General features: G+C 55.4%; 1 protein-coding gene across 4 annotated transcripts; it reads left to right on the top strand.

Annotated features, from left to right (window-relative positions):
- Positions 1-557: 557 nt before the first annotated feature.
- Positions 558-24,648, top strand: RAPGEF3 (Rap guanine nucleotide exchange factor 3). Of its 4 annotated transcripts, none has more exons than XM_081130607.1 (29): positions 558-1,183; positions 1,633-1,845; positions 8,645-8,698; positions 8,779-8,885; positions 9,097-9,218; positions 9,359-9,527; positions 10,162-10,246; positions 10,588-10,648; positions 10,747-10,823; positions 11,014-11,160; positions 11,685-11,797; positions 12,069-12,157; positions 12,444-12,522; positions 12,728-12,878; positions 12,962-13,044; positions 13,849-13,888; positions 14,496-14,660; positions 15,688-15,769; positions 16,066-16,212; positions 18,113-18,210; positions 18,666-18,791; positions 18,880-19,061; positions 19,335-19,425; positions 19,554-19,604; positions 20,535-20,622; positions 21,228-21,292; positions 21,728-21,782; positions 21,877-21,948; positions 23,069-24,648. In XM_081130607.1, exons 1-29 carry the CDS (start codon positions 1,178-1,180, stop codon positions 23,185-23,187), a joined length of 2,937 nt encoding a protein of 978 aa, XP_080986733.1. In that variant the 5' UTR covers positions 558-1,177; the 3' UTR covers positions 23,188-24,648. The 4 variants fall into 4 exon arrangements, with proteins under 4 accessions (XP_080986733.1, XP_080986735.1, XP_080986736.1 ...); XM_081130608.1 differs by having other exon boundaries at positions 972-1,183; positions 8,645-8,683; XM_081130609.1 differs by lacking the exon at positions 14,496-14,660 and having other exon boundaries at positions 857-1,183.
- The last annotated feature ends 2,416 nt before the right edge of the window (positions 24,649-27,064 follow it).

A 27,064-nucleotide genomic window follows, 5' to 3' on the forward strand; every position in this document is an offset into this window, starting at 1 on the left:
GAGGCGCTGTCGCGGGGCCAATGTCTCCCCGCCCTGTCGAAGCAGGAGTGGGGCGAAGAGGCTGCGCTGGGCCACGTGCGCGGTGGTGGAAACTGAGGCCCTGGGAGCGGTCGAGCCTTGGTACAGAGCCTGCACAGGACTGCAGTCCCGGGCCTGCGCTTCCGCCCTCCGGTCGCCTGGGAAAGCGCGGGGAGGGCGAGGCCCTCTAAAAGCCCCTCTTCTCTTGAGGCTCAGCCACAGCTTCATCCCTCCCGGAGCGCAGTCCTTCCTCTCCAGCCTCAACGTCCCCAACTGCGCCCGGTGCCTTTAGGGCGGAGAGTGGGGCGTGGGGTGTGCACACGGGAGCGCAGCGGTGGGAGGCTGGGCAGTGGGGTTCCCCACCGGAAAGCAGCCTAATCCCTCCCCCGGGCTGTTCCAGACCCTGAACCGAAACAGGAGGCTGGACGCCCCAGCCGGGAAGCGGCCCCAGCCCGGATTTCCCTCCCGGGTGGGGCCACAATGACTCACCCCCCTCCCCCTTCCCCGGTTTCCTTGTTTGCATTTCTCCTCCTGGCCACGTGGCGGCCGGTGCGGCCACTCACGGTCCCTGCTCGGCCACCTGGGCCTACTGGCCCGGGCGCACACCCCGGGGCGCTCCTGCTCCCTGGGGTTTCTCAGGGCTCTGGCTCTTGCCCGCTCTGCATACCCCAGAGTCCGGTCTCCACCCCTGCCCGTGCCTCCCCCCCCCCCCCCCCCAGTCGTACGCACTCCCGGACCGTAGGGCCCGGCGCCTCCCCCCTGCCCACTCGGCGTGTCCGGGGAGGGGAAGGGGGCGGGCAGCGCAGGGGGTGTGACAGCTCCCGCCCGGACCAGTGCCAGCTGCAGCCTCGCTTCAGTGCCCTGTGCCAGCTGGCTCTCTCGTCTGGGACGGAGGTGGAGGCTGGGGCTCCTTGTTGCCGAGGGGGGGAGCCCCCGCAGGCCCCCAGCCCTCCACCCACCCGAGAGGAGCCTCTCCTCCCAGCCCTGCCTCTGGCTGCTCTGGCCCCGGGTCCGGCTAGGAACTGGCCCTGGTCACTGCGCCTGGGACTAAGAGCACGCACCCCTCCAGGATCCCCCTATGGGAGCTCACTGGGGCTCGCGGGGGGTCCCCCCAGCCTTTCGCTAGGGCCTGCACGGCCGGAGGAGCTTGAGAAGGATCATGAAGGTGGGTAAGGTGGGGCCAGGGGCCAGGAGCGGCCGAAGAGGAAGCTGACGCGATGGGGAGCTTGGGTGGGAAAGAGGGGGCTGGTCAGGGGTGAGGGAGGAGGGGAGAAGGGTTTGAGCCGAAGCTCCATTTCTGGGGGATCCAGTGGGCCCATAGCCTCAAACTGGGAGGTGGTGGAGATCCCTGCAGGGCCTTGGACAGCGGGGTGGAGCAGAAGTCCAAAGAAGACCGGGAAGGAGGGCCCTGCCTGGGCCAGCGGGGGACCCCTGAGTGCGCCAGCCCGGCGGCCGGGCGAAGGTCTTCCTGTCCCTCCCCCAGCTCCTGGCAGGGCTGCGGCACCTCCGCCTGACCAGTCAGGAGGACTCTAAGGAAGCCGTGTGCCTGGGGAGTCGGGTCCTGGTCCAGCTGCCCCAGCCCCATGGCTGTCCGCCGTCCTCCGCTCCTCACAGGTGGGCTGGCCAGGTGAGAGCCGCTGGCAGGTGGGCCTGATTGTGGAGTACAGCTCAGCCCTGGGAGCACCACAGGTGGGCGGCCTTCCAGACCTGGTGCCGGAGGCGACGCTGCTCAACATGGTGCTGAGGAGGATGCACCGGCCCCGAAGCTACTCCTACCAGCTGCTGCTTGAGCACCAGCGCCCCAGCCGCATCCAGGGGCTTCGCTGGGTGAGTGCTCATGGCCTGCCCAAGCCAGGGACCAGGGCTGGTGGAGCATCTGGATAGGGAGCCAGGGCTTACTGGTGGTGGCCCAATTCGCTCTGGGGGTGTAGGGGCTACTGCCAGATAGACAGTGGGTCAGGCAGCTTAGTTATGGTATGCGTGGGTGGCTCACACAGCTGCATCCAGCATGTGTGTGTGGTGCCCAAGTGCCCCCATGTAGGCATATGGGGGAAGAGGCAAGGGATTTGTCATTTACCCATCACCTCCGTGTGCCTTGGGTTAGGTGCTTGTGTGTTCTCCGTGTGGGGGTGGGAGGCATGTGAGAAACACTGGGGGGCAGGTCGAGTCAGGGGTGAGGTAAGCTTGGTTACTATTCTCGATGTATCACCGTGGCAACACTCTCCTTTAGTGAGTGACTGAACTGCACCAATTCTGCTTTTTTATTTTGGGGTGAGGTGGTCATGTGAACACTGCTTGGCATCTGGCTTCGTGGAGCTCAGGGAAGGATTCTGAGAAGTTTAGAGACTCTGAGATGACTGGAGCTTCCTTGCCAGTAGAAAACACCTCTGGAAGTGCAGAGGTGAAGGAGAGAGCAGGAGGGGGGTAATGGTGGGGTGGGGTGCAGGATCCAAATCATCAGAGGAGCTCTCCCCAACCACCCAGACTTAATTGAGTGACTTCACCTGAGATTCAGTGTGTGTCTTGTGTGCCCCCGTGTGTGTGTGTGTGTGTATGTGGGGTGCTGGGAGGACATTTGGGTAAAGGGATGGAAGGAGAAAGCAAGAACAGGTGACAGACTTGGGAAAGCTCATCTCTTATGGGCAAGTCCCACTGAGTAGAATGACCACCACCTTCTGCCTCCTTCCTCCTACCTCTCTCAACCACCATTTATATTTACCAAAACCTGAGGCTAAGTTGAGAATACTGAGGCCCACCAACATGACGGAGTCATCCTCACAAACAGAATTGAGAGGAGAACCTAGGTGGCAGTCCCCCAAACCCACCCTCCCAGGGTCTTCCTGATAAGCGGCCTCTTGGGCCTGGGTCCTGCTCAAGATGGGGCTCTGGAGGAGGCAAGGGAGCTGGTCACTTCTGGGCTTAGCTGTCCCCCCCCCCCCTTCCGGTTCATGGGCAGTAGCTACTGCTTGGAGCCAGTGGGCTGGAACATTCCCTCCCTCCTTCCCTCTCAGGCTATAATTACTTGTGTATTTCCTGTCCTCTTCCCAGCTTGTAGAGGCAAGGTGGAAAGTGGGGGGAAGGTCAGGTGCTAGGACAATGAGGTCACTGGAGGATCCCCTGGGACCCAAAGTCTGGGAGTGGGTAGAGGAGGCCGCCAGGCTGTCTCCTGACAACTCCAACCCCTGGTGTGCTTGGGGAGGGCGGAAGGGTGGGAGTGAGGGTTGCTGGAGTATAAATGGGGTCAAAGGCACAGAAACAAGGCCCCTCCCCTCCAGGTTTGGGGGCAAGTGGGGATTGGTGATTGGAGGGAACTTAGATTTTTAGGGCTGGGTCAGGGGCCACACCCTCTCCTGAGGACCTCTCTGGGAAATGGGGGTGGGGTAGTCTCAGCCCATTGTGTCTGTGTTTGAGACTCTGGGTACCTATAAAGCTATACCTCTCATCTCTGGATGATGCCTTTGGCCCATGAAGAGCTCACATGAGGGACAAGTGCTAGGCAGGAAGTATGCACACACAGGGTGAAGGGTGGATCTTGTGAGGGAGAAGAGCCCAGAGTCCCAGGAGGACAGTGCTGGCAGTTATGCAGTCCATGCCTACCTCTGAGAAAACCAAGGGGAAACCCATCAACTTCCTGAGGGCTAAAGAGAGCACTTTCTGTTCCCTCTAGACCAGGACAAGAGAAAAATAAAAGCAGGTTACAGCAGGAGGGCCTGAGGCTAGATACAGAAAGGACTTACCAACTCTGACATAGGTGACACTGGAATGGAATCGAAGAACAGCGATATTCTTGTTCTGGAAAACATGAAGGGGAGAGGAGATTGTCTGGTGTCTGGCAACCAGCAGAGGGATCAATCTGTCTAGATGCAGGGGCAAGATCTGGATGACCTCTGGTGGGTCCCGGTGAGCTCACAGAGGCCTGGGATGCTTCTCTTTCAGTGATTGTTTTGGGGGTGGTGTTTCTATGTTCTAACTCAGAAAACATGCTTTCATCCAACCTGTCCAAATAATGGCAGTAGCTGGTAGTTACCTAGGGCTTATGTCCCAGGCACTCTTATAAGACCTTTATCATATCAAATACTCTCGCATAGCCTGTGAGATAGGTACTAATGTCATCATCTCTTTTAGAGATAAGAAAACAGAGACACTGGGAGGCTAAGTGACAGGTCCAGAGTTACACAGCTGCTAAGGGACAAAGATGGACTTTGGTCCTGGGTAATGTGGCTGCAGAGTCCAGGCTCTTGCTGCGATGGTAACACTGACACCCCAAAACACCACCCCACCCCATGCATCCTCTCCTTGTCCCACCACAAATAATCCTGGCCTGAGACCCTAGACATAGCCTAATGGACAGGTCCCCATGTGTCTGTCTGGCTCTGTGCTTGCACTGCCAGTGGGGCTCTGACACTGGGCGACAGGGAGGGAGGGTGGGGCAGGCCATGGCGCTGGTGCCACGGGAGCTAGGTAGCAACTCCTCTTCCTCCCTGGGTCCTTCCTGTGAAGACTTGAGAGGAGGTGGTGGACGAGGACCTTTACCTCTACCCATGTCAGCTACTTCTTTCCCACCAAGAACCCCTAAGCTGACACTCAGGGGCAATCAGATCAGGGACAGGGTCAGCCAAGGTACATTTCTTGCAGTGTCCAGGTAAAAGGTGCTCATCATGAAATAGAGATTAATCAAGTTATTTAACATTTACTAAGCAGTTACTACAAGCCAGGCACTGCTCCAAGTGCTTTCTATTATTAACTCATTTGATCCTCATAATAACTCTATGGGATAGGCACTTTTATCACCAACCCCATTGAACAGGTGAGGAAACTGAAGCACAGAGAGGTTAATAAGCAGCCCAAGGTCACACAACCAGCTGGTAATGGGGGAAACCAGGATTTGAACCCAGGCATCCAGCTCCAGAGCCCACACACTTGACCATTGCCCCTGAATAGTACCCCCCACCGTGACACGGTAGAGGCCCCCAGGGACTATGGTAACAAACCTTTTGAATTTGTTTTACCCAGTGTTCCCCGGGCTTACTTGCCCATGGAACATTCCTGAGGGTAGAATACCTCTACTATCTCAAGCTCTGTGGCACAGTGGGGGAAACGGGGTAGTTGCCATGAAGATAGCAGGGCACAGTGGCTAAGAGCATGGGTTTTGGAATCAGATGGACAGTGTGAATCCTGATGCTTATATTTACCTAATCTCGGGGTAGGTTATGTAACCTCTGAGCTGCCTCTCCCTAGTATGAAATAGGAGACAAACACCTACATTCAGGGTCAGTGTTGGTAGCAGTTATTCAGTAGGCTCTTCCATTTCTTTCTTTCTTTTTTTTTTTTTTATCCTTACCCGAGGATACTTTTTTCATTGCTTTTCAGAGAGAGTGGAAGGGGAGAGAGACAGAGAGATAGAAACATTGATGTGTGAGATACATATCGATTGGTTGCCTTCCGCTCTCATGTTGACCAGGGGGCCAGGGATTGAGCCTGCAACCAAGGTATGTGCCCATAGCTGGAATCGAACCCAGGACCCTTCAGCCCACGGACCGATGCTCTAACAACCGAGCCAAACCGGCTAGGGCAGGTCTTCCATTTCTAAGCAGTATGTGAGTTTCTTCATCTCTCTGGACACCTGCTTTCCTTGGCAAAATGAGAGGCTGCTTTTAGGTCCCCTCCTCAGCTCTGATGGGCCAGAGCCTCCAGCCTCTGACCCTCATGCTCATCCCCTGGGGCAGGTCAGGAAATGCTTGAGCAAGGCCTGTGGATCTGAGATCTGGGTGGTGACCAGCCTGAACACATGACCTGGCACCTCCCCTCCTGATGCGCCTTCCAGGGTCAGAATAATACCAGGAAGGGATCGTGTGCTGGAGCCTGGGTTGTGGGCACCAGAGGGAGCTGGGGCAGGGACTGGGGCCACCTGGGCATTTTGACTCTAACAACAAGTCATTAGCACTCGGCACTGTTTGTTCCAACACTAGGGGCTGGCTGGGTAGCATTCCTGCCCTTCCTCCTTCCCTGGCTCCTCCTCCTCCTCCTCATTTCCTGTTGCTAAGTCTCCAGGGCTCTGTGTCTGGCACCAGGCTGGGCCCCATGACCCGGGCAGGGATACCCTTGGGACACCTAGTGACTTCCGCCCAGCGCTGGGCCAAGCGTCTACACACGCCAGATCTCAGGCCTCTGCCTGGCACATGGTAGAAGATGCCAGGGCCAAGGGAGGGGGTTCTGGCCCCAGGCCTGGTTGTACCCCAGCTCCCCAGCCAGGTCATTTTCAGGGACCTGAGTGCAGATGGGAAAGCAGGAGAGAGAGAGAGAGAGCTGCTGAGAAGGGGGAAGGGAGAGGAAGGAGAAGGTGTGGTGGGTGGAGCGAGACCAAGGAGACCAAGAATGTGAACACTTCTGGTCAGAACTCGAGTTTATCCGTGGCGTCTGGCTGTCTTAAGTATGTATGACTGAATTACCTGAGCACTTCACCTCAAGAGTTTTGTTTCCTCATAAATCAAAGAGGACAGATAATACCTGCCCCGCCCAGTTCACGTCTGATCCTATGATCCTATTTAATACAGGATCAGAGGGAATCACAGAAGTGATCGTGCTTTGTAAAGTGCTCTGCCTTTGGGAGGGCTCTTACAGGGTAGGGCGCCCTGTCCAGAGATGCCCACAAATTCCAGTTCTCAGGTGGCAGAAAAAGGGGTCTGGAGAGGTTTTCATGGCCAACATCCCGGGCACATAGGCTGGGTGGCTCAGCTGATACAAAAGGCAGGAAACCTTGTTAACCAATGTTTTTCTATGTAAACCCTGTCTTCCAGAGCCAGTCCTGTGTGCTTCCGAGCCCTCCTCGCTCGTACGGGGTTATGGCCTGGCAGCAGCATCTCAGAGAGGAAAGGGCCTTTTGAGCAAGCAGCTGCTGTTTGCTCACAGACGAGTAATAATAGCTAACATGGTCATACAACTATATGCCAGGCAGTGCTCTAAACATTCACTGTATATTAACTCACGTAAGCCTTCCAAAAACCTGAATGGGTTTTATGAGTTTGTAGATTTTATAGGCAAGGAAACTGAGGCAGGGAGTGGTTAAATCAGATTGAGAGTCACAATGCTGATAAATGGAGGAGCAGGGATTTGAACCCAGGAGTTTGGCTCCAAGGATTGCACCGAGGCTCACACAGGGCAGGAGGTTTGCCCACGGTCCTGTGGTTGGGGACAGACCTTGGCTCTGGGATCAGGCCTTGGGACCCCAGCCGAGGAGCAAGTGTTCTAGGCCTCCCCAAGCCACTCACTCCTGGCCTCTCAGGGTCTTCTTATCTCACGTCCTCATGGTCTTCTGGGAGCAGTGTACCTCGGAGCCTGGGCGCAGCTGGGCCCTGAGTAGGCAGAACTGGGATCTCGAGGTGCTCATCTGTAGGGATGAAGTGCTTAGGTGTCTGGGGACAGGGTGGCAGGGTGGGGAAGAAGTGGTGCCAGGCACACGGGGTGCCCAGTGAGTATTTGCTTACAGTTGTTGCCCCTCATCTCAGGGGTTATGTTCCAAGACTTCCAGCACATACCTGAAACCAGGGATGGTACTGAATCCTATATATACTATGTTTTTTCCTATACATATATATCTTTGTACTTATAGGAAGCACTTTACTGATTGTCGTTGGCATGTCCAAATCTCTAGCATCACTACTGGTGTGCTTTGGGGCCATTATTAAGTAAAATAAGGGTTACTTTTTTTTACCCTCACCCAAGGATATACTTATTGATTTTATTATTTATTTATTTTTTTAATCCTCAACTGAGGATATTTTTTCCATTGCTTTTCAGAGAGAGGGGAGGGAGGGAGAGAGAGAAAGGGAGAGAGAGGGAGAGATATTGATGTGAGAGAGACACATCGATTGGTTGCCTCCTGCATGCACCCTGACCAGGGCTGGGGATCGAGCCTGCAACCAAGGTACCTGCCCTTGGTCGGAATCAAACCTGGGACCCTTCAGTCCGCAGACTGATGCTCTGACCACTGAGCCAAATGGGCCAGGGCTATGTTTATTGATTTTAGAGAGAGGAAGGGAGAGAAAGAGAGAAAGAAAGAGAAACATCAATCAGTTGCCTCCCGTACGTGCCCCGACCGGGGATCAAACCGGAAACCTAGGTATGTGCCCTGACCAGGAAGCGAACCTGAAACCTTTTGGTGCATGGGATGACACTACAACCAACGGTGCCACCCTGCCAGGGCTAAGGGTTACTTGGACACAAGCTCTGGGATACCACAACAGTGGATCTGATGACCCAGACGGCTACTAAGTGACTAATTGGTGGGTGGCTTATGCAGTGTGGATACGCTGGACAAAGAGGTGATTCACATCCCAGGGGGACAGCATAATATCACACTATTTAGAATGGCACACAATTTAAAACATAAATTGTTTTATTTCTGGAATTTTCCATTTGGACCATAGTTGAGTGCGAGTGACTGAAACCTTGAAAAACAAAACCACAGATAAGAGGGAGACTACTGTATTTGTTGAATGAGCAGCTAAATGGATGCCTTTGGAGTCGGGGATAGAGCAAGTGGTGGGGGGATGGGGAGGGGTGGGATCGAGGAGCTGGATTTGAAGGAAGCCTGGCGCTAACGTGTGGACTTTCCCGTTGCCCTCAGACACCACTCACCAACAGCGAGGAGTCCCTGGATTTCAGTGTGAGCCTGGAGCAGGTACAAGCCCAAGGGTGGAGCTGGGAGGGGGCAGCATGGCCGGGTCAGGGCCTGAGCCAGCTGTGCTGCCCCCCTCCTAGGCGTCCACAGAGAGGGTGCTCAGGGCTGGGAGGCAACTGCATCGGCATCTCCTGGCCACCTGCCAGAACCTCATCCGAGACCGAAAGTACCACCTTAGGCTCTATCGGTGAGTGAAGGCCTTGCTTACCTCCTGACCCACTCCCTCTGTTATCGCTTCCTTTTATTCTATTCCAGGCATCTGGGACTGGCCCTGCTTCTAGCAGAACTGGGTCTGGGCCTAGGAAGGTGCCTTTAGGATGGAAAGTTCCTCCTTCTGCCCTCTCCCATCCTGCCATTTGACTCTCCTTCCATTTCCCTGTCCCCTTCAACTCTTACAGGCAATGCTGCTCAGGCCGGGAGCTGGTGGATGGGATCTTGACCTTGGGGCTTGGGGTCCATTCACGGAGCCAAGCTGTGGGAATCTGCCAAGTCCTGCTAGATGAAGGTGCCCTCTGCCATGGTGAGCCTGAGCCCAGGGCAGGGCACCTGGGTCTGGGCAATCCTGGGGAGCAGGCATCCAGGATAAAGAGGGATGGGGCCTCTATACCCACACAGTCTCAATTTCCTCTCCTCTCCCACCTCTGGGCCTCTTCCCCGCAGTGAAACATGACTGGACCTTCCAGGACCGAGACACTCAATTCTACCGGTTCCCGGGGCCAGAGCCGGAGCCTGCGGGAGTCCATGAGCTGGAGGAGGAGCTGGTTGAGGCCTTGGCCCTGCTTTCCCAGAGAGGGCCTGATGCCCTGCTCACTGTGGCACTTCGAAAGCCGTGAGTTGGCACTCTGAACCCTATACCCCGCGACCCCAGGTCCCACATGGTTCTAAGATCCCATAGTTTCTCAGTTTCCTCTCTGAGGGGATCCCTTACTTCTTGCTGAGGGCAAGGACCCTGGATGGATCAGAGGTCTGGGCTCTGCTCTGCATTCTGCCAGACTTGCTGTGGGATCTGAACCCTCCTTCCCTCGCTGAACCGGTTTCTTCCTCTGTAACTGAGGGTGTGGGGCCCAAGACCCCTGAAGACCCTGCCCACTCTGAAGGACAGCCATGGCTGAGAGAGGGTGGGCTATGAGTCCTCAGGCAGGTCTGTGTTCAAATTCCAGTTCTACTGGCCACTGGCTAGGTGGCCTTGGGCCTTTCAGAGCCAGCTTCCTCTTCTGTCCAAGGAGATTAAGAATGCCCACGTCATGGGTTGTCGTGAGGGCCGATTGAAATGATGCGTGTGAAGTGCTTAGTCCCATGTCTGGCACACAGTGTGAACTTGGGAATGGCTGGCCTGTTAGTGATAACAATCCTCACCGAGGCACTAGCTGGCCCCAGACCTGTGCTGTGTGGGTGAGAGGTCCCCACCCCTGGCCTCTGGCCCAGAGTTCATCCTTGGCTTCCTGGCCCTCCCTTGCCTGCAGCCCTGGGCAGCGCACAGACGAGGAGCTGGAGCTCATCTTTGAGGAGCTGCTGCACATCAAGGCTGTGGCCCACCTCTCCAACTCGGTTAGTCCACAGGGCCTGCCCCGCCCTTTCCCCAGGAGCCCCTCTCCTTGTGACCAACCTGAGGAGGCGCCAGCTGCTGGCCAGAGCACACTTCCCTCCCCTTCTGCCTATGGCTTGGAAATTTCCATCTAATTTCCTGCTCCCAGCATCCTTGTCTGAAAATCTTTCTGCCTCTCTTAGCCCATTGCGTACCTTGCTTTGTCTCCTGCCAAATCCCAGGCTACCTGACCTAGCCACATCTCTGCCCCCAAGCACTCATGCTTTTGGACCTTACCTGTTCACCCCGAACCTGGCCTTCTGCCCTGGACTTGCCCACTGACCCTCCTCTCCCTGCCCCACAGGTGAAGCGAGAATTAGCAGCAGTTCTGCTCTTTGAACCACACAGCAAGGCGGGGACTGTGTGTAAGTCAGACATTTGGCAGCAAGCTGGGCACCAGGGACCTGGGCATGGGTGGAGGCCCCATGGGTGCTGGGGGTGTGCTGATCTTTGCTCTTCTCAGTGTTCAGCCAGGGGGACAAGGGCACCTCGTGGTACATTATCTGGAAGGGATCCGTCAATGTGGTGACCCATGGCAAGGTGAGTCCTCCTTCCTTCCCCAGCTCCCTGGGCTGTGACTGCTCCCTGGTCCGTGTCCCCGTGGGCAGTGCCTCTGGTGGACCCACTGCTGATTACCCAAGTCTCTTGCCTTGGTGCTTCTCCCTGTTGTGGGTCTGTTTCCTGAGGGCTGAGGGCCTGTGGGTAGGTTGTGACTAAGGCCTGGCTCCAGGGGCTGGTGACCACACTGCATGAGGGAGACGACTTTGGGCAGCTGGCTCTGGTGAATGATGCGCCCCGGGCGGCCACCATCATCCTGCGAGAGGATAACTGTCATTTTCTCCGAGTGGACAAACAGGACTTCAACCGTATCATCAAGGTGCCGTTGCTGGGGGTGGCGAGGGCAGGGGACATGGCAAGGACAGTGCTCTGGAGAAGAGGAGGGACCAGAGAGAGCCTGGGAAGGGCAGGGAGAGAGGAGATGGAGAGGCTCGGAGATGATGGCTGGCGCTGGGGGCACAGCCCTGGGTGTATGAGGAAGTCCACAACATGCCGACAAGGTTCAGGGAGCCCCATGAACTCAGCTCTATGTGGGAGACCATGGGGGCAGTGGGGCTCCAGAGAGCTGGGGGACTAGGGTGCAAGGGGGGCAGTGTAGTGGAGAGTGGGATCCACAGAGGGAGGCCGGAGAGGGATGGAGCAGGGGAGAAGCTCAGGCTGTGTGATGAGCAGGGGTGGAAGTGAGGGGCAGATCCAAGTGGTGGGTGTTGAATGGGGTGGGAGAAGGGCTGAGGGTCCTTGTGGGGCTCTAGGCCTGGAATGTGGGCGGTGTAGGGAGAGGCCCTAGAAGTGGGGAAAGGGGTCATGGTGTGTGCTGAGCACTGGGTGGGGCTCGTTCTTCAGGATGTGGAAGCAAAGACCATAAGGCTGGAAGAACATGGCAAAGTGGTGTTGGTGCTGGAGAGAACCTCCCAGGGCGCTGGCTCTTCTTGCCCTCCAACCCCAGGCAGGAACCGGTAACACACCCGCCAAGCTTCCTCTCTACCTTCTCTCCTTCCTTTTCTCAGGCTTTACTTACTTCCTCCATGTTATACCCCTGCCCGCTGGCCTCTGTGGGTGGAGAGACATCCTGGGACTAAGATGCACCCCCTGAACCAGCCACCCCTCCACCCTAAGGTGGGGCAGGGCAGGCAAATAGGGAAGAGTGATATGATTGATTACTGACGTCTGCCCTGGTTGTGGGAGGGGGAGTGGTGGCACAGGGCATGGATTGGCCGTTTCTAATAGGTATACGGTGATGTCTGGCACCCCGGAGAAGATCCTTGAACTGCTGTTGGAGGCCATGAGGCCTGATTCCAGTGCTCATGATCCAACAGGTAGGGGCAAGAGACACGTGCCTGCTCTCTGACTCGTCATGTGGCCAGCGCAGCCTGGGAGAGGGCTAGGCCCCTGCATCTGACCTGACTGGGTGCTGGATTGGTCCTCATTCCTGTGCTCTTGGCTTGGGTAGAGAGTGGAGTCACAGGGGCTGGGCATCGATGGTGCCTTGACCATGTGGGATTGGGGCATGGGCATTCCAACTGTGAGCGAACCTGTATTCAGTGGGCTTGGCCTCTGAAGCCCCACCTCCCACCTGTCTCCCCATCCCTGCCTGCCCTGCAGAGACATTCCTCAGTGACTTCCTCCTGACCCACAGAGTCTTCATGCCCAGCACCCAGCTCTGCGCTGCCCTCCTGCACCAATATCCTTCCAGCCCCAGAGTGACTAGAATGTGTGTGGAGTGGGGAGAAGGAATCGTTCATAGCATGGCTGTGCCGAACCCTCCAAAGCACCAGCCTCATGCCAGACCTAGCTTGTCAGCGGGCCCTGGGAATCCTGCCCTCCCTTTGCCTGAGGTGTGGTGGGTGGCTCAGCTGGATGCTGTGGTTTCCTTGACTGGCGCCCACCTTCCACGCGGAGCCCACTGGAGGCAGTGAGCAGGAGCGCAACACCTACATCTGCAACAAGAGACAGCAGATCCTGCGGCTGGTCAGCCAGTGGGTGGCCCTGTACGGCCCCATGCTCCACACTGACCCTGTGGCCAGCAGCTTTCTCCAGGTACCTGGGAGTGATGCGGGGCTGGACAGGGCTGCCTGGGTGGACACGGCTACAGCCTCTCAATGAATCTTGGCTCCTCCCAGAAACTCTCAGACCTGGTGAGCAGGGATGCTCGGCTTAGCAACCTGCTGCGGGAGCAGTGGCCGGAGAGGCGGCGGCACCACAGGTGATGCTCTGGCTCTAAGTTAACTTGTCACATGCATGACAGGCAGCTCCTCGGGAACTGGCCACACCAGCTCGGGACTCAAACATATGGCTTTAAACCCTTTAAACCCAGGCAGCACCACTCACAGGTGTGCCGCCCGGAACACATGACCGCACCCGCCCTGGGCTTGGGCTCGCGTCTGTAATCTGGGGGAGCACCTGCCTCCTTGCATGGGTGGAAAGGGTTACTGCACCTTCAGGGCGCAGAGCGGTGCCTTGCACATGGCGCGTGTCGTGCGAGTGTTGCCTGTGGTTGCTCACCTGTCTAGTCTGCTTATTTCAATAGCTGTTCTCACCAATCCCCTTACTCTTCACCCTTGTGTCATGTCATGCGCTCAACCATTTTCACACACCACACAGTCAGTTGTGTGTCACTCTCCTATCCCGAGTGCACCTGCTGTTCTCACTTCCTCCATCCGGCACATATTTATTACCGGTGCCAGTTCCTGCCGGCCCCACCCTGTAAATTTCCTAGAGTCTCGCTTCCCCTTCCCAGACACTCCCATGGGGACAGCTCACCTCAACCAGAACCTGATCCATCTGACACTTGGGCCCATTTCCCTCTTGAGCTCTTTCCCTTCCCTCTGGCCTGGGGAAATCGCAGGACCCATGCCCAGTTTCAGCCCCAGCTGCGTCGCTTTCTAGGTGATGTTCACCAAGTCCATGGAACTCTGGACCTCGGGTGAGGGTGGATGGGACCCAGAGCCCCAGGCACCTCCCTGCTCCTGACCCTCCAGTCTCACCTCCCTTCTCCCTTGCTCCACAGGTTGGAAAATGGCTGTGGAAACACATCTCCTCAGATAAAGGTGTCTGCTCTGCATCGGCTTCTCTTGCCTTGTCGACTCCAGCTTCTCCCCTCTGCTCCTCTGGGCACTGCAGGGTCCCTCCTTCATCCCCCATCTGAGGGGCTCTGTGTGGAAGGTTCCCCATGCACAGACGTACCCTTGGGCCTGGGACTGGTGTTCATATGGCTTCATGTGGTGCCAGGGCCAGGTCCTACGGGGACACAGAGGTCTAAGGTCACCCCTCCCCCCCCCCCCCCCCCCCCACTTAACTCACCTGGGAGGTGAGCCATGGTGCCTGAAGGCAGCCTCTGAGACTCGGTCGCTCCTGGTGGCCAGTGCGGGAGCCCAGAGGAAGGGTGTCAGAGGTGGCCAGTGCTATTCCCCGCAGGGGCCCAGGGGGGAGGAAAGGGGGACAAGAAGAGGTGACTGGAGCTGAGATTTGGTTAAGGAATGGTGGGAAAGGGGCTGGAAGGTAGCTTGGGCTGACTGTGGGAAATGCTGCATTGGGAATAAAATCTAAAGGCCTCACCTGGTCTTCCCAGTCTCCCCATGCCCAGCTGCCTCTCCCTCCTCACCCGTCCCCTCTCCTCCCTGCTGAAGATGCTCATGGGCTCCTTCTCTTCTATAGGTGAAGCTTGTTCCCACCTCAGGGCCTGGAACTTTCTTTCTCTGGCTTTTTGACTACCTGGATCCTTCTTATCGTTCTGATCTCAGCCAAAATGTTGGGTTTCCAGAGAGGCCCCTTTCCGTCTCTCTGTCCAGAGCACCCCTCCACTGGCCACTGGCTTTCAAGGTGTCTACTATGATTTTCTTTAAAGCACTGTCACCATGTGGAGTTGTTTCATTTGTCTAGTTTACTGGCTGTTAGTATCTGTCACATCCCTCTAGACTGCTGGTTTCATGCATGATGGGCCCTGACCTCTGTCTCCCCAGAGCTCACAGCACTGCCTGGCCTGTGGCTGGCACTCGGGAACCAGCGTGGAATGGTCCTCGTGTGCCAGGCACTGTGCTAGGAGCCCATGATGCAGTAGTGGGCTGGGAGAGCCACGCCGTCCTTAAGGGGCTGACAGTCAAGTGAGGGACAGAGCTGCTGAACAAATCTCATGCTGTCTAAGGGCTATGACAGGGGTCTGTGACAGCAGGGAAGGGAATGGTTGACTCAGGGTCAGGGTCAGGAAGAGTGTCCCTGGGAAGTAACTGCTGGAGCTGAGACCTGCAGGGTGTGAGGGGAGGGGCCCACAGGAGAGGGGTTGTGGGTTTGACAGGGCAGTTGACACAGTTGCGTGTTGGTAGATAAGAGCACAGAAAGAGGGAGGAGCAGGTTAGGATTCCAGTGGGGTCCCTTAGCAGCTGTGTTGCTTTGGGCATGTTACTTAACCTCTCTGAGACTAATTTATCTCATCTGTATAACGGCAATAATAATAATGACAATATTTTTGTCAAAGGACGATCCTGAATATTTAGATACTTAAAATAAGCATGTCCTTAGCCTCACATGTAGCAAATAGCAACAGCAAACTAGCAAATGGTAGCCGAAGGAGGAGAGAGAGGAGAAAACCAGCTGAGGTGTGTTCCCATTAGAACAGCTGCTTGGTCTCCCCACTCCAGGAGACAGAAGGCAGCAGGGTGACACACCCTCGTTCTTAGCCCTGCTCTGTCTCCTCTCCTGGATCCTTGGGCCCAGGGCTCAGGTTCACTCAGCAAGCAGAGCCCGTTGGTGTGCCTGCTGTGAGGCCCCATGCTCCCAGTGACAAAGGCCCCTTCCCGGCCCTGCAGGCTCCCCTCTGTGTCCTCCCAGCCTTACTTTCTCTCCCTCTCAGGCTCGGAACATGCCTGTTTGGCTCCCCGGCCAGGACGAGCCCCTCCCCAGCAGCAATTGTGCCATCCGAGTTGGGGACAAAGGTGGGTGGTCTGAGACAGCCAGGATATAGCTCACACTCTGCTGCGGTCACCCTTGACAACTGTGTGCCCTGCCAAGGATGGCACCCTGTGCTCCCCGGGGCCTCAGTTCCAGCCTCCTCCTCTCCTTGGCTCAGGGCCTGCCCCCACCTGCTCCGCGTAGTGTGCCCACCCAGGCTTCTCCTTAGCGCCCTTGCCTGCCTCCTTGGGACCCCTCCCACTGTTTGCTGCCTTCTGTCTCCTGGAGTGGGGAGACCAAGCAGCCCCCTCCCGCAGCTCAGCCCAGTCTTCCTCTCCAGTCCCCTATGACATCTGCCGGCCGGACCACTCGGTGCTAACCCTGCAGCTGCCTGTGACAGCTTCAGTGAGAGAGGTGATGGCAGCGTTGGCCCAGGAGGATGGCTGGACCAAGGGACAGGTGTTGGTGAAGGTCAACTCTGCGGGTGGTGAGTTGTGTGTCTGAGAAGGGTGGCCCAAAGGGAGGGGCTCCCTCAGAGCCATGCCCAGATCCCCCAATTAAACATCATCACCTTTATTACCTTCATCAATGTTAATGATGGGTAGCATTTAAGGGAGGTTGATGATGTCTCTTCAAAGTGCCTTAAATATGGTGCCTGCATTTGATCCCAGCACTTTAGCTCCCTCTCTGCTTGTCCTTGGGCAGGGTACTTCATCTCCCTGTGCTTTGTTTCATCATCTGTGAAATGGGGGTAATAAAAGTACGTGCTCCACAGAGGAATTGTGAGGACTAAGTGAGCTCATCTATGGCAGTGTTTAGAGTGATGTCTGGCACATCGCACCCCTTAGGTATTAGCTGAGACTAGTATTATTATCAGGCTTATGTATTCATTTAACCCAATAACAATATTATGAGATAGGCACTTTTATTCTATTTTCAGACAAGGAAACTGAAACTCAAAGGGATTAAGCGATTTTCCCAAGCTCTCATAGTGAGTGTAGCTAGCCTTTGACTTTAGGTAGTCTTTATTCATTTAGTCAGTCAGCAAACATATCTGAGGATCAGCTGTGGGCCAGCAATGTGCTGGGAGCTAGAGGTGCTGTGGCAGGTAAGATAGTTAAGCTTGATGGTTAAGAGCATGGCCTGGACTCCCAGACCTGTGTTGGAAGCCGAGATCCGCTGCTAGTAAGCTGTGTGATCCTGGGCAGGTTGCTTAACCTCTCTGAGCCTCTGTTTCCTTGTCTGTCAAAGGTGCTCTGTAACTGGACCTATCGCATGGGCCTGCTGTGACTATGAAATGAGATGCTGTGTGTAAAGCACTTAGCATGGCACCTGGCATAAAGCCAGTACTCAGAAGAGGGCAGCGTGGATTTTTAAGACCTGCCATTGGAGAACTTGGTACATTAAAAACCACTGTTGTCTGTGAAGGATGCTGCCCAGGTCTGACAGCTGGAGCCCAGGGTAGACTGGAATTAGGGGCATCCAGAGAATAATGGCAAGGAGTGGGGGCAGAAAAGCAAGACCTTCTCCCTTCAGGACCTGGGGAGAGGAGGAAGCCACCTGTGCCTGTAAGTGCTCTGGAAGCACTGCCCTCTGGTGGCCACCTGGAGAGTTGCGGTTGCCCAAAGCCAACATTTATTGACGCTCTACTATGTGCAGGTGCTGTTTAGAGAACAGATCTCTTGTGTTTTGATGGACACCCTTGATATTTTATTACAAATTCCCTGCTATGTGTTCGTTTCCTTGTAAGTCATATACATGAATTCGTACACGAATGTTATGTAATTATAAAACTGTACACAAAATAGAGGTGCAAAATGTATGAGAAAACTAAATTTAAGTAGAAGCGCTAATATTTTTTCCTGGACACATTGATGGCCTTGTGTGCCTTACTTTGGAGGCTACGGGTCTAGGGACTGAGGACTCAAACACGACCAAAAACACGATCCTAGTCCACACGAGCTGATGAAAATCAACACCAAGACTTCTGTAAAGGCATTTCCCAGTTTTCATAGGGCTATTATATGTATCATATACTTATAGCCACTATTTGTAGAAAATAGTTCATTTGACTGTGCATAGTCAGGGCAAGTCTTATTGTCTCCATTTGACAAAGGAGGAAACTAAGGCTCAGGGAGGTTCCCACCTTGCCCACGGTCTTCCTGTCTCACTAAGCATCCCCTTCATTCTCCTCGAGTGTGCTACCCTGGGCAGTGTGGGTGTGCGGACACATGCACCTGTGCATTTAGAGCACCTGCCCAGGACTCTAACCCTAATACTAGGAGAAGGACCTCCCAGCCTCCCAAACAGGGCCTCCACTCTGCCTCCAGCTGCTCCCCGGCCTTGCTTCCTGTCCCCACCTAGTGCATCCTTTGCTCTCTTTGCAGATGCCATTGGCCTGCAGCCAGATGCCCGTGGTGTGGCCACATCCCTGGGGCTCAACGAGCGGCTCTTTGTTGTCAACCCACAGGAAGTGCATGAGCTGGTATGGACAGGCAGGGCGCCAGGACCCAGGGAAGATCTGTGTTTTGGGGGTGGTAGGGATGGATGCTGAGGAGAGAGGGGGCCTGGTCTGGCTGCTGCTGGGTCTTAACCGGGAAGAGGAAGGAGTGGGCCTCAGCTGATGGGGTATTCCAAAGGATGGGGGAAGGGAGAGATGGTTGGGAGCTCTCAAGGAGAAAGAGGAAGACCTGCCCCCATTAGGGGTTCCCCAGGCCATAGGAGTCCTACAGGGATGGGTCTCAGTATTGGGGAGCTGTCAGGAAGATGCCTCCTTGGGAAACCCCATCCTTTAGAGGTCCCCTCACTCCCTTCAGCATCCCTGCCCTCCCCAACACTCTTCTGATCGCGGTCACAGAGTCTACCCCAAACTCTTTCCTCCCCCTGATACCTTTCCTCTGGATTCCTCTGCTACCCCACTGAGTGCTCTTCCACCTGCAGACTCCACACCCTGAGCAGCTGGGGCCCACGGTGGGTTCTGCTGAGGGGCTGGACCTGGTGAGCGCCAAGGACCTGGCAGGCCAGCTGACGGACCATGACTGGAACCTCTTCAACAGTATTCACCAGGTGCAGGGAACAGAGCTGAGGGGAGGACAGCAGGTGGCAGGGCACTTTGCCTGGCCTGTGCTGATCTCTTGTGCTGCCCCGCACCTAGGTGGAACTGATCCACTACGTGCTGGGCCCCCAGCACCTGCGCGATGTCACCACCGCCAATTTGGAGCGCTTCATGCGTCGCTTCAATGAGCTGCAGTACTGGGTGGCCACAGAGCTGTGTCTCTGCCCAGTGCCTGGCCCTCGGGCACAGCTGCTCAGGAAGTTCATTAAGCTGGCAGCCCAGTGAGTGCCTGTGGGGGACTATGGGATGTGTGGCAGACTCTTTAGGCCACTTTTTATTAGATCTCCCTGTGCCTGGTCAGTGTGTTGCCAACTCTGCCATCCCCTGGGTCTCCTGGAGCCTCTGCCTCTATACCCCATCCAGCTCCAGTCCCCCCAAAGGCAGCACTGGCCTGGCCTGCCTGGTTGTGGGTTGCAGGCCTGGATGCTGTCTTGATGTGGGGCTCTGTGGGTGAGGCTGCTTCCCCTGAGGGTCTCTGGCTCTTCTGCCAACAGCCTGAAGGAACAAAAGAACCTCAACTCCTTCTTTGCTGTCATGTTTGGCCTCAGCAACTCAGCCATCAGCCGCCTGGCTCATACCTGGGAGGTAGGTGTGACCTGGAAGGGGGCAGCCAGGCCCTCCCCACCCCAGTCCTGAGGTCGGGCCCTAAGCCCATCCTGGGAGTCCTGCTGCGGACAGGAGCAGTGATGTCTCCATGTACCTCTCCTTCTCAGCGGCTGCCCCACAAAGTCCGGAAGCTGTACTCAGCCCTTGAGAGGCTGCTGGTGAGTGCTGGGCCTCAGCTTGTCCCTCCAGAAACCCTAATTCTTGGCTTCCCAGTATCCCCTCTACTTGTCCTTGTCATGTCCAAGGTTTCCAACCCTGAGCTGAGGCCTGGTTCTCTCTGGCCCATGGGTTTGGGGAGCTGGCTTAAGAAGGGGTGTTTAGCACTATCGTAACAGTGCATAGAATAGTATATCCCTCAGGATGTGTAGGTATTGAGGAAGTACGTTTGCTGTGGCTCTGAGGTCCTGTGTGAAGACCAGGACAGGCACATGCAGTGTCTGGCCCTGGGGTCTGAGGTGCCGTGGAAATATCAGGGGAACGCTGGTCTCCAGCTGACCTGCCTCAGGACTCAGGAAGCAGGTCCCAGGACCAGCACCCACAGTGTGCCAGGGCCTGTCAGTGGGCCCTCGAAGACTCCAGGAGCCTGTGGACCGGAGTAGGCCAAAAAATGAGGAAAGAGTTGAGCTGAACTTCAACTCCCAAGAATTACTGGGGATTTTGAAAGGTTTTGACAATATTCAAGAGAAAACTGGCTCGGAGGCATTTTTATCAATATGGATCTGGGTACTCTTGAGAAAAAAATTCACCTGGTGGCTCAAGAGGGTCAATGGAACTTATCTGCCAGAGAGAGGTGGGGGTGGGGTGAGAGAGAGAGAGAGAGAGACCCATGAAAGCTCAGGGCCCCAGGACTAATGGCCATGAAGTTTCCTTGGGCGCTAATTGGAAGCCAGGAAGCCACATGTAAACAGGGCCTTTCCACCTGCCCCAGAGCCTGCCTGGGTGAGATCTAGCCCTGAGGAAAGGCTGAGCTCCAAGGGGACGGGCATATGGTCCTTCGTGGTGGGGTGGGGCATTTGGTTGTGTTGTGGTATGTGGTGAGCTATGGTGTGGGGACCCACCCTGTCTCACTGTGGCTTCTTCTCTCCCAGGATCCCTCATGGAACCACCGAGTGTATCGACTGGCCCTGACCAAGCTCTCCCCTCCTGTCATCCCCTTCATGCCTCTTCTTCTCAAAGGTAATAGGACCAGACATTACCTTCCAGCCTCCATCCCATTATTATTATTTTTTCTATATGTTTTTATTGATTTCAGAGAGAGGAAGGGAGAGGAAGAGGGAGAGGGAGAGAGAGAAACATCAATGATGAGAGCGAGTCATTGATTGTCTGCCTCCTGCTCGCCCCCTGCTGGGGATTAAGCCCACAACCTGGGCATGTGTCCTGACTGGGAATCAAAAGTGACCTCCTGGTTCACAGGTTAATGTTCAACTTCTGAGCCACACTGGCTGGGCTGCATCCTATTACTCATTCCTGTGCCTGTCTGGATGCCCACCCAACCCTCTCTGAGCAATTCCCATGTGCTGACTCCTTGAGGGGCACTAAGATGAATGAGTTCACAGGCTAGAAGCAGAGTTAGGACATGCAGACAGATATTGGTGACATTAGATTGCCTATGATATGAGACCCAAGAGATACAAAGAAATTACTCCAGGAGGTCAAAGGGGAGCCCGAGGAAGAAGGCAGTGTGAGGGTGGGACAGGACTGAAGCTCATTATTGGTCCTTCGCCTTTCCTGGGCCGCTGAAAGGGAAAGGGGACCTATCACCACAATCAGTTTCTTTGCAGACATGACCTTTATCCACGAGGGAAACCACACCCTGGTGGAGAATCTCATCAACTTTGAGAAGATGGTGAGTTCAAGGACAGTAGTTGTCTACAACTGGAGTGGGTTGGGGGATATAACTCTGACTTTGGGAGGGGGCAGGAGGTGAGAAATGGCCTAACGTTATTAATAATATGAATGTGAGTGCTTATTTAAAAATAACCCTTGCCTAACTCCACTGTGTACTGGAGGCCTCTACTGGGGGTGCTGGGGTGGCAGCCTCAACCAGACCCCCTCCCAGGCCTCCTCCTCTCGGAGCCCTTCCTGGTCTCTGTTCTTCCCACTTCCCGGCTCCTGCTGGGCCTTGGCCTGTGCTGGGGCAGAACAGACATGACCCCCCCCCCCCCAGCTTCTTAGTCTCTAAGAGCACCCCACTCAGAGGGAACTCGGGTTCCCAGCTGCCCCCAGGCCAGGCCAGGGTTCTGCCCCCAGGCCCAGCCTTACACCCTTGCTTTGTGCGTAGAGGATGATGGCCAGAGCCGTGCGGATGCTGCACCACTGCCGAAGCCACAGCAACGGTGAGAGGACCTGTCCCCCAGGGTAGGAGCCCCCCCAGTATCCCCCTCCAGGCTTGGCTCTGTCTCCCTGACTCCCACCTCTCCCCATACCCAGTGCCTCTCTCACCACTCCGAAGCCGCGTCTCCCACCTCCACGAGGACGGCCAAGCAGCGAGGATTTCTACATGTGAGTGGGGGCGGGGTGGGCGCCAGTGAGTTAGCCGTGGCTCACATGTGTGGGCACTTGCATGTGTGATACATATATGACACATGCTGATAACTTCACAATACCTCTGTGAAGTAGGTGGAATGTTACCCCAACTTAAAGATGCGCACACGGGCTTGGTGTTGACGTTGCCTGCAGAAGGCCATGCTAGTTAGCGAGAGAGCTGCAACCCAGGCAGGCTTGCTCCAGACCTGCCTTTTAAAAACTGGCCCTCAGTTGCATGAAATGGTATTAATCGTAATCCGCAGTTCATGCCACACTGTCATCGTTGGCCTTTTATTGTATTTTATGTGTGTGCTTATTCTGATAATATAATAAATATTTCTGGACCCAGTCCACACATAAGCACATTGACAACAAAACCTCCTACATCATGTTCCCCTCTCCTGCCCCCTGGCCTCCGCACCCGTGGTAACCACTATCCTGAATTTCAAGTTACTCATTGTCTTGTTTTGTTTTTTTAATGAAACTTTTAAAACATTTTTTTATTGGTTTTAGAGAGAGAGGGAAACATCAGTTTGTTGTTTCACTTACTTACGCATTCATTGGTTGATTCCTGTATGTGCCCTGGCCGAGGATCAAACCTGAAACCTTGGCGTATAGGGGCGATGCTCTAAGCAGCTGAGCTACCCGGCCAGGGCATTTTCTTGTTCTTTAAGATAGCTTTCCCTCTCTCACTCTCTCTCTCTCTCTCTCTCTCTCACACACACACATGTATATCTTTTAAATGCCTCATATTATAAATATATGTATACTTACATACATACACACACAGACATATATATTTAATGACAACAAAATAGTCTTTAGTTTTAGTTGTTTTTGAACTTAGAAAAGGGATATTATGCTATATGTGATATTGGGGACCTGCTTTTCTTGTCTTAACCAAGTGCTTTTCTTCCCCGAGATCGGGGAGGAGGGGTAATGGTCTTGATGGCCCGCACAGTGGGTGGTGGAGGGTGGGAAGTGGCAGGGTGGGTAGCGGAGGGCAATGAGGCCCATTTGCTCCTTGGATGGGGAAGGGATTGGCTCTGCAAAGTGGTGTCTGTCTTCTCCCTGACTGCCTCCCCCATCCTGCCAGGCTCGGAGCAGTCCCTGAGCACCCGAAGTCCAGCCAGCACCTGGGCTTATGTCCAGCAGCTGAAGGTCATCAACAACCAGCGGGAACTGTCCCGCCTCTCCCGGGAACTGGAGCCTTGAAGAGGAGGCTGGGGCTGGAGCAGCAGGCACTTCCCGCCTGGAGAGCCAGGGCACGCCTGGGCCGAGGGGCCCACAGGCTGGCCGCAGCTGGGCAGGGCTCTCCAAGGAATGGACTTGAGGCCCTGGATCGGGCAGTGTGGAGGCATCTGTCCCCTGTGATGATTGTCGGCTGAGGAGGACCCAGAATGGAATGAGCGGGGGACCCAAGCCAAGGAACGGGGGACAGAGAGAGGTCCTGGAGTGGGTGGGAGAGCAGAGCAGATGCTGGGACTCTGTGTTCAATAGAGAGCTCTCCACACCAGGTTTTTTCCAGACTCTGTGCCTTGTGGCTTTGTTGTCCAGCCATCTCCCAGCCCTGTGGCTTGTTTTCGCAGTGGACTGAGAGCGTCTGCATTTGTGTGGCATGTGTGTGGCAGAGGCAGGGCCAGTGGTGGGAGGGCCAGGAAGGGAAGGGGCAGTCCTGCTTTTCTTTCCATACATAGGAGATAAACACTTGGGGTGTGGTCAGGCTGTTTGTGCCAGAGTGGTGGTCCCTGAGGAGCCTTATTGTTACCGTAGACTAACAGAGATGCCTGTGTCTGAGCCCAGCCCTGTGGGGGTGTGGAAGAGAAGGCCAGGAGCTGGGGAGGAGATCTGTGCCCTGGAGTGGACCCAGAGAGGCTAACGGAGCAGCTCCACCGCCCATGTGTGGTCTCTCCGACCCAGGCAGGCCTTCCAGATGGCTGACAGATGTCTACATCTAACCCCCCTGGCCAGCACCTGCTGGAGCCTGGAGACCGTCACCGGCTGGCCAGAGTGGCCCTCTCTTCATGGTGGTCTGAGAGGAGGGCTCTCACAGCTCGGCTACAACTATCTCCTTCCACTGCCTCCTCCTGCTCCACTTGCTGTCCCTCGGCCTGGCACACATCTTGGCCTGTCCAAGGTGCTCGCATTGAACTGAGGCCTCTGGGAGGTGGCCAGTGTTAGAGAAGACGCCGAGGCAGAGGCTTCTGAGGGGAGTCCCTCCCTTGCTAAGGCCTAACAGGCTTCCACGAAGCCAGGCTTTCTCATCAGTGGTGAGAATGGTTCCAGTAGGCTCTGTCAGCATTGAATCCTCTCTTCAGCATGTCCCCTGGGAACCAGTTACTGAGAGGACCCCTTCTACCTCTCTCTGCTCCCTATGGCCCTGGGCCTGGCAGGTGAGGTGCATGTCTGGCCCCAAGAGGGACCTCTTGGCCTTAGGGTAGGTATCTAGCAGCAGGGTCCAGGACATGTGGAGGAAGTGGGCCCTGCACTGGCTCAGCAGGTACATCTGCCAGGGCTCAGACTGGACAACCCTCACCCCTCCTCCACCAGACCTCTCATCCCAGTGCTCATGGACACGTGTAAGCTGCTTCTGGGAAGCGTCAGAATGCTTAGCACTAGGCAGCATAACTGGGATTAAACCTCAGGTTTCTCAGTGAATCTGAGCAAGTCAATGAAGAGTTCTCTGCCTCCATTTCTCTATCTGTAAGATGGGTGTGATGATCTTGACAAAGCAGTCAACCTGCAGCTCTGCCTCCACAACCAACGTGATAGCTGTGGACAGTTCTGTGTCCTTAGCCTGACAGAGGGACAGCATCACCTTGGATGATGTCCGGCAGAGCCCTCTCCCTAGGGATAATCTGGGGTGGAGCAGGTGGCAGGGGTAACTATGAGTGGAGGTGGAGGACCACTGGGCACAGAAGCCTCCAGAGCTGAGCAGTCACAAGGCTGAGCTGAGCTCAGCCTTGGTGAGTCAGGACTCCCAGGGGCTTTTTTCTCTTCTAAACCCATTGTCTGTCAGGGTTTGGCAAGACCAGTCAGCCTGCCACGGCCCTTTACCATCCTTTCAGACTCAAGGGCAGGACCAGCCCTGCAGTGATGGAAGCCAAGCATGGCGGGGGCTGTGCCCCATCAGTGTTTCTCCTCTTTTCTGAGGTCACACCTCTGTCTCTCTGGAACTTTGACAACCTTTGAATCTCCCTTCAGCCTTGGACTGCCCTGCAACTTCCCAGCTGCCTCAGTCTCTTGGGCGGGACATCTTTTGAGCCTGTTGAGAGAGGCCTTGCCAGGAGAACAGGGCCCAGGGTGGCAGGAGGACACAGACTTGGAGCTGGAGGCCCCGGTAACTGGGCTTCATCACGCAGAGGAGGGAAAGTCTCCAGGTCACAGTGACTCTAGCTCTGAGGGGTGTTGCCTTCTGTTTCTCTGATTGCCCAGGGGTGAGGTGGGTGGGGTGTCCTGGCAGCCAAGGCTGTGTGTAGGGGGCTCCCAGCTTGTGTCCCAGCCTCAGGAGAGCTATGATGGGAGGAGGAATTCATGGGATGGCTGAGAGAAGGAAGTGCAAAGTCAAGCCCAGACGGGATGTGTGTCCTATTGGGGAGAACCGAACGGAGCGGGCAACCCCTCTCTCATATACACACGCACCCCTTCCCCTCCCTTACCTCTTATCCTTAGCTTCCCTGTGCAGGCCTGAGGCAGGCTGGGTCCAGGCCAGGACTCTAATTGTGGGGTGCACACCAGGGAGGGGCACGTCTCCAGCAGGCTCAGCAGGATCTGGTGAAGGGGTAGGGCAGCCTGGGGAGTCCAACCCTCCAGTTGCTCCAGCTCCTCTCCCTGGGAGCTCACCCTCTCCTCTCTCCCCAATCCCACCTTTTGTTTTCTGGGGTCTCTGGCTGCTCTGTTTTCCAAGTTGCAAAGATCAAGCGTCTTTAAAAAAAATTTTTTTTTTCTTTTTAGAGGGGAGAGAGAGAGAGAAACATAGATGTGAGAGATAGAAACATCAATCGGTTGCCTCCCACACGCACCCTGAACCTGCAACCTGGGTATGTGCCCTGACCAGGAATCGAACCCATGAACTTTTGGTATACAGGACAATACTCCAACCAACTGAGCCACACTAGCCAGGGCAAGATTAAGTTTCTTAATATAGCTGTTATCCTCAGTGCTTACCATGCTAATCAATTTGAATTATTTTTGTCCTTTCTAGCACACTTTCACCTCTATTATCTTATTTTTACCCTGATGATAGGGCCGGTGTTTTTACCCATTTACAGTCAAAGAAACTGAGGCACAGAAAGATTTGCCTGAGGTCACATTACTGTTTAATAATAGGGTGAACTTGTGAAAGAGCTGGACGTGTTTCAGCCATGCCCATGCCATGGGCCTGGCCGTCCATGACCTTTCCTCGTGCCCCCAGAGCGTCAGATGCACTTTCCCTGAACCCTAGCATTTCATAGACCCAGGCATATAAATTCCCCTTTCCCTTCCACCCTCCCTCCTTTCATTTTGGAATCCTTACTGTGGGTCTGGTAGAGGCTCTGTGAATGAGAAGGCAGTCCTGGCTCCTCAGGGAGCAGACCACCCAGCCGGGCAGATGGATGCAGAACAGGCTATCAGAAGGGAAGATGCCTCAGAGGGCAAGTCCAGAGAGGGGTGGATGCCTAGGGGATGGAGGGTGTTCTGCTCACCCCCAAGCATTTAGGCCCATGGCTGGTCCTGTGTTGGAGTGCAAGTACTCAGGTCCTGTCATTGGCCACGCCCTCAGGGCCCCGCACACCAGCCTGCAAAGCTCTGCTTCCCAGAGTTGGGGGTGCTCTCAGCTCCCCACTAGTACAAGCCACCAGAATGTCCTGAGTATCAGATACAAGGGCCGGTGGCCAGGGCAAAATCTCTGGCCTAATAGTTGCTCTTGATCCCTTCCTTCCATGGACGTGTAGGCCAGAACGTAAATGCATTTCCAAAATGTGTCCTTATACCCTGCCCAGTACACTGAGCTCTGGGCTTCTCACACATCTGCCAGGGCCACGGGCATGAACTAAGTGAGTGTCCACTCAGGCCTGTCTAGTTGCCCCAGGCACCCCTCTCTGAGGTTCTG

This window comes from Miniopterus schreibersii (assembly GCF_964146895.1).
Source record: "Miniopterus schreibersii genome assembly, chromosome: 2".
Lineage (NCBI taxonomy): Eukaryota > Metazoa > Chordata > Mammalia > Chiroptera > Miniopteridae > Miniopterus > Miniopterus schreibersii.

Bases quoted from the DNA above. Each gene is read 5' to 3' on its own strand.
- RAPGEF3 (XM_081130607.1), top strand. The intron at 9,219-9,358 runs GTGAGCCTGAGC...TCTTCCCCGCAG, and splicing joins TGAAGGTGCCCTCTGCCATG to TGAAACATGACTGGACCTTC. The intron at 19,426-19,553 runs GTAGGTGTGACC...TCTCCTTCTCAG, and splicing joins GCCTGGCTCATACCTGGGAG to CGGCTGCCCCACAAAGTCCG.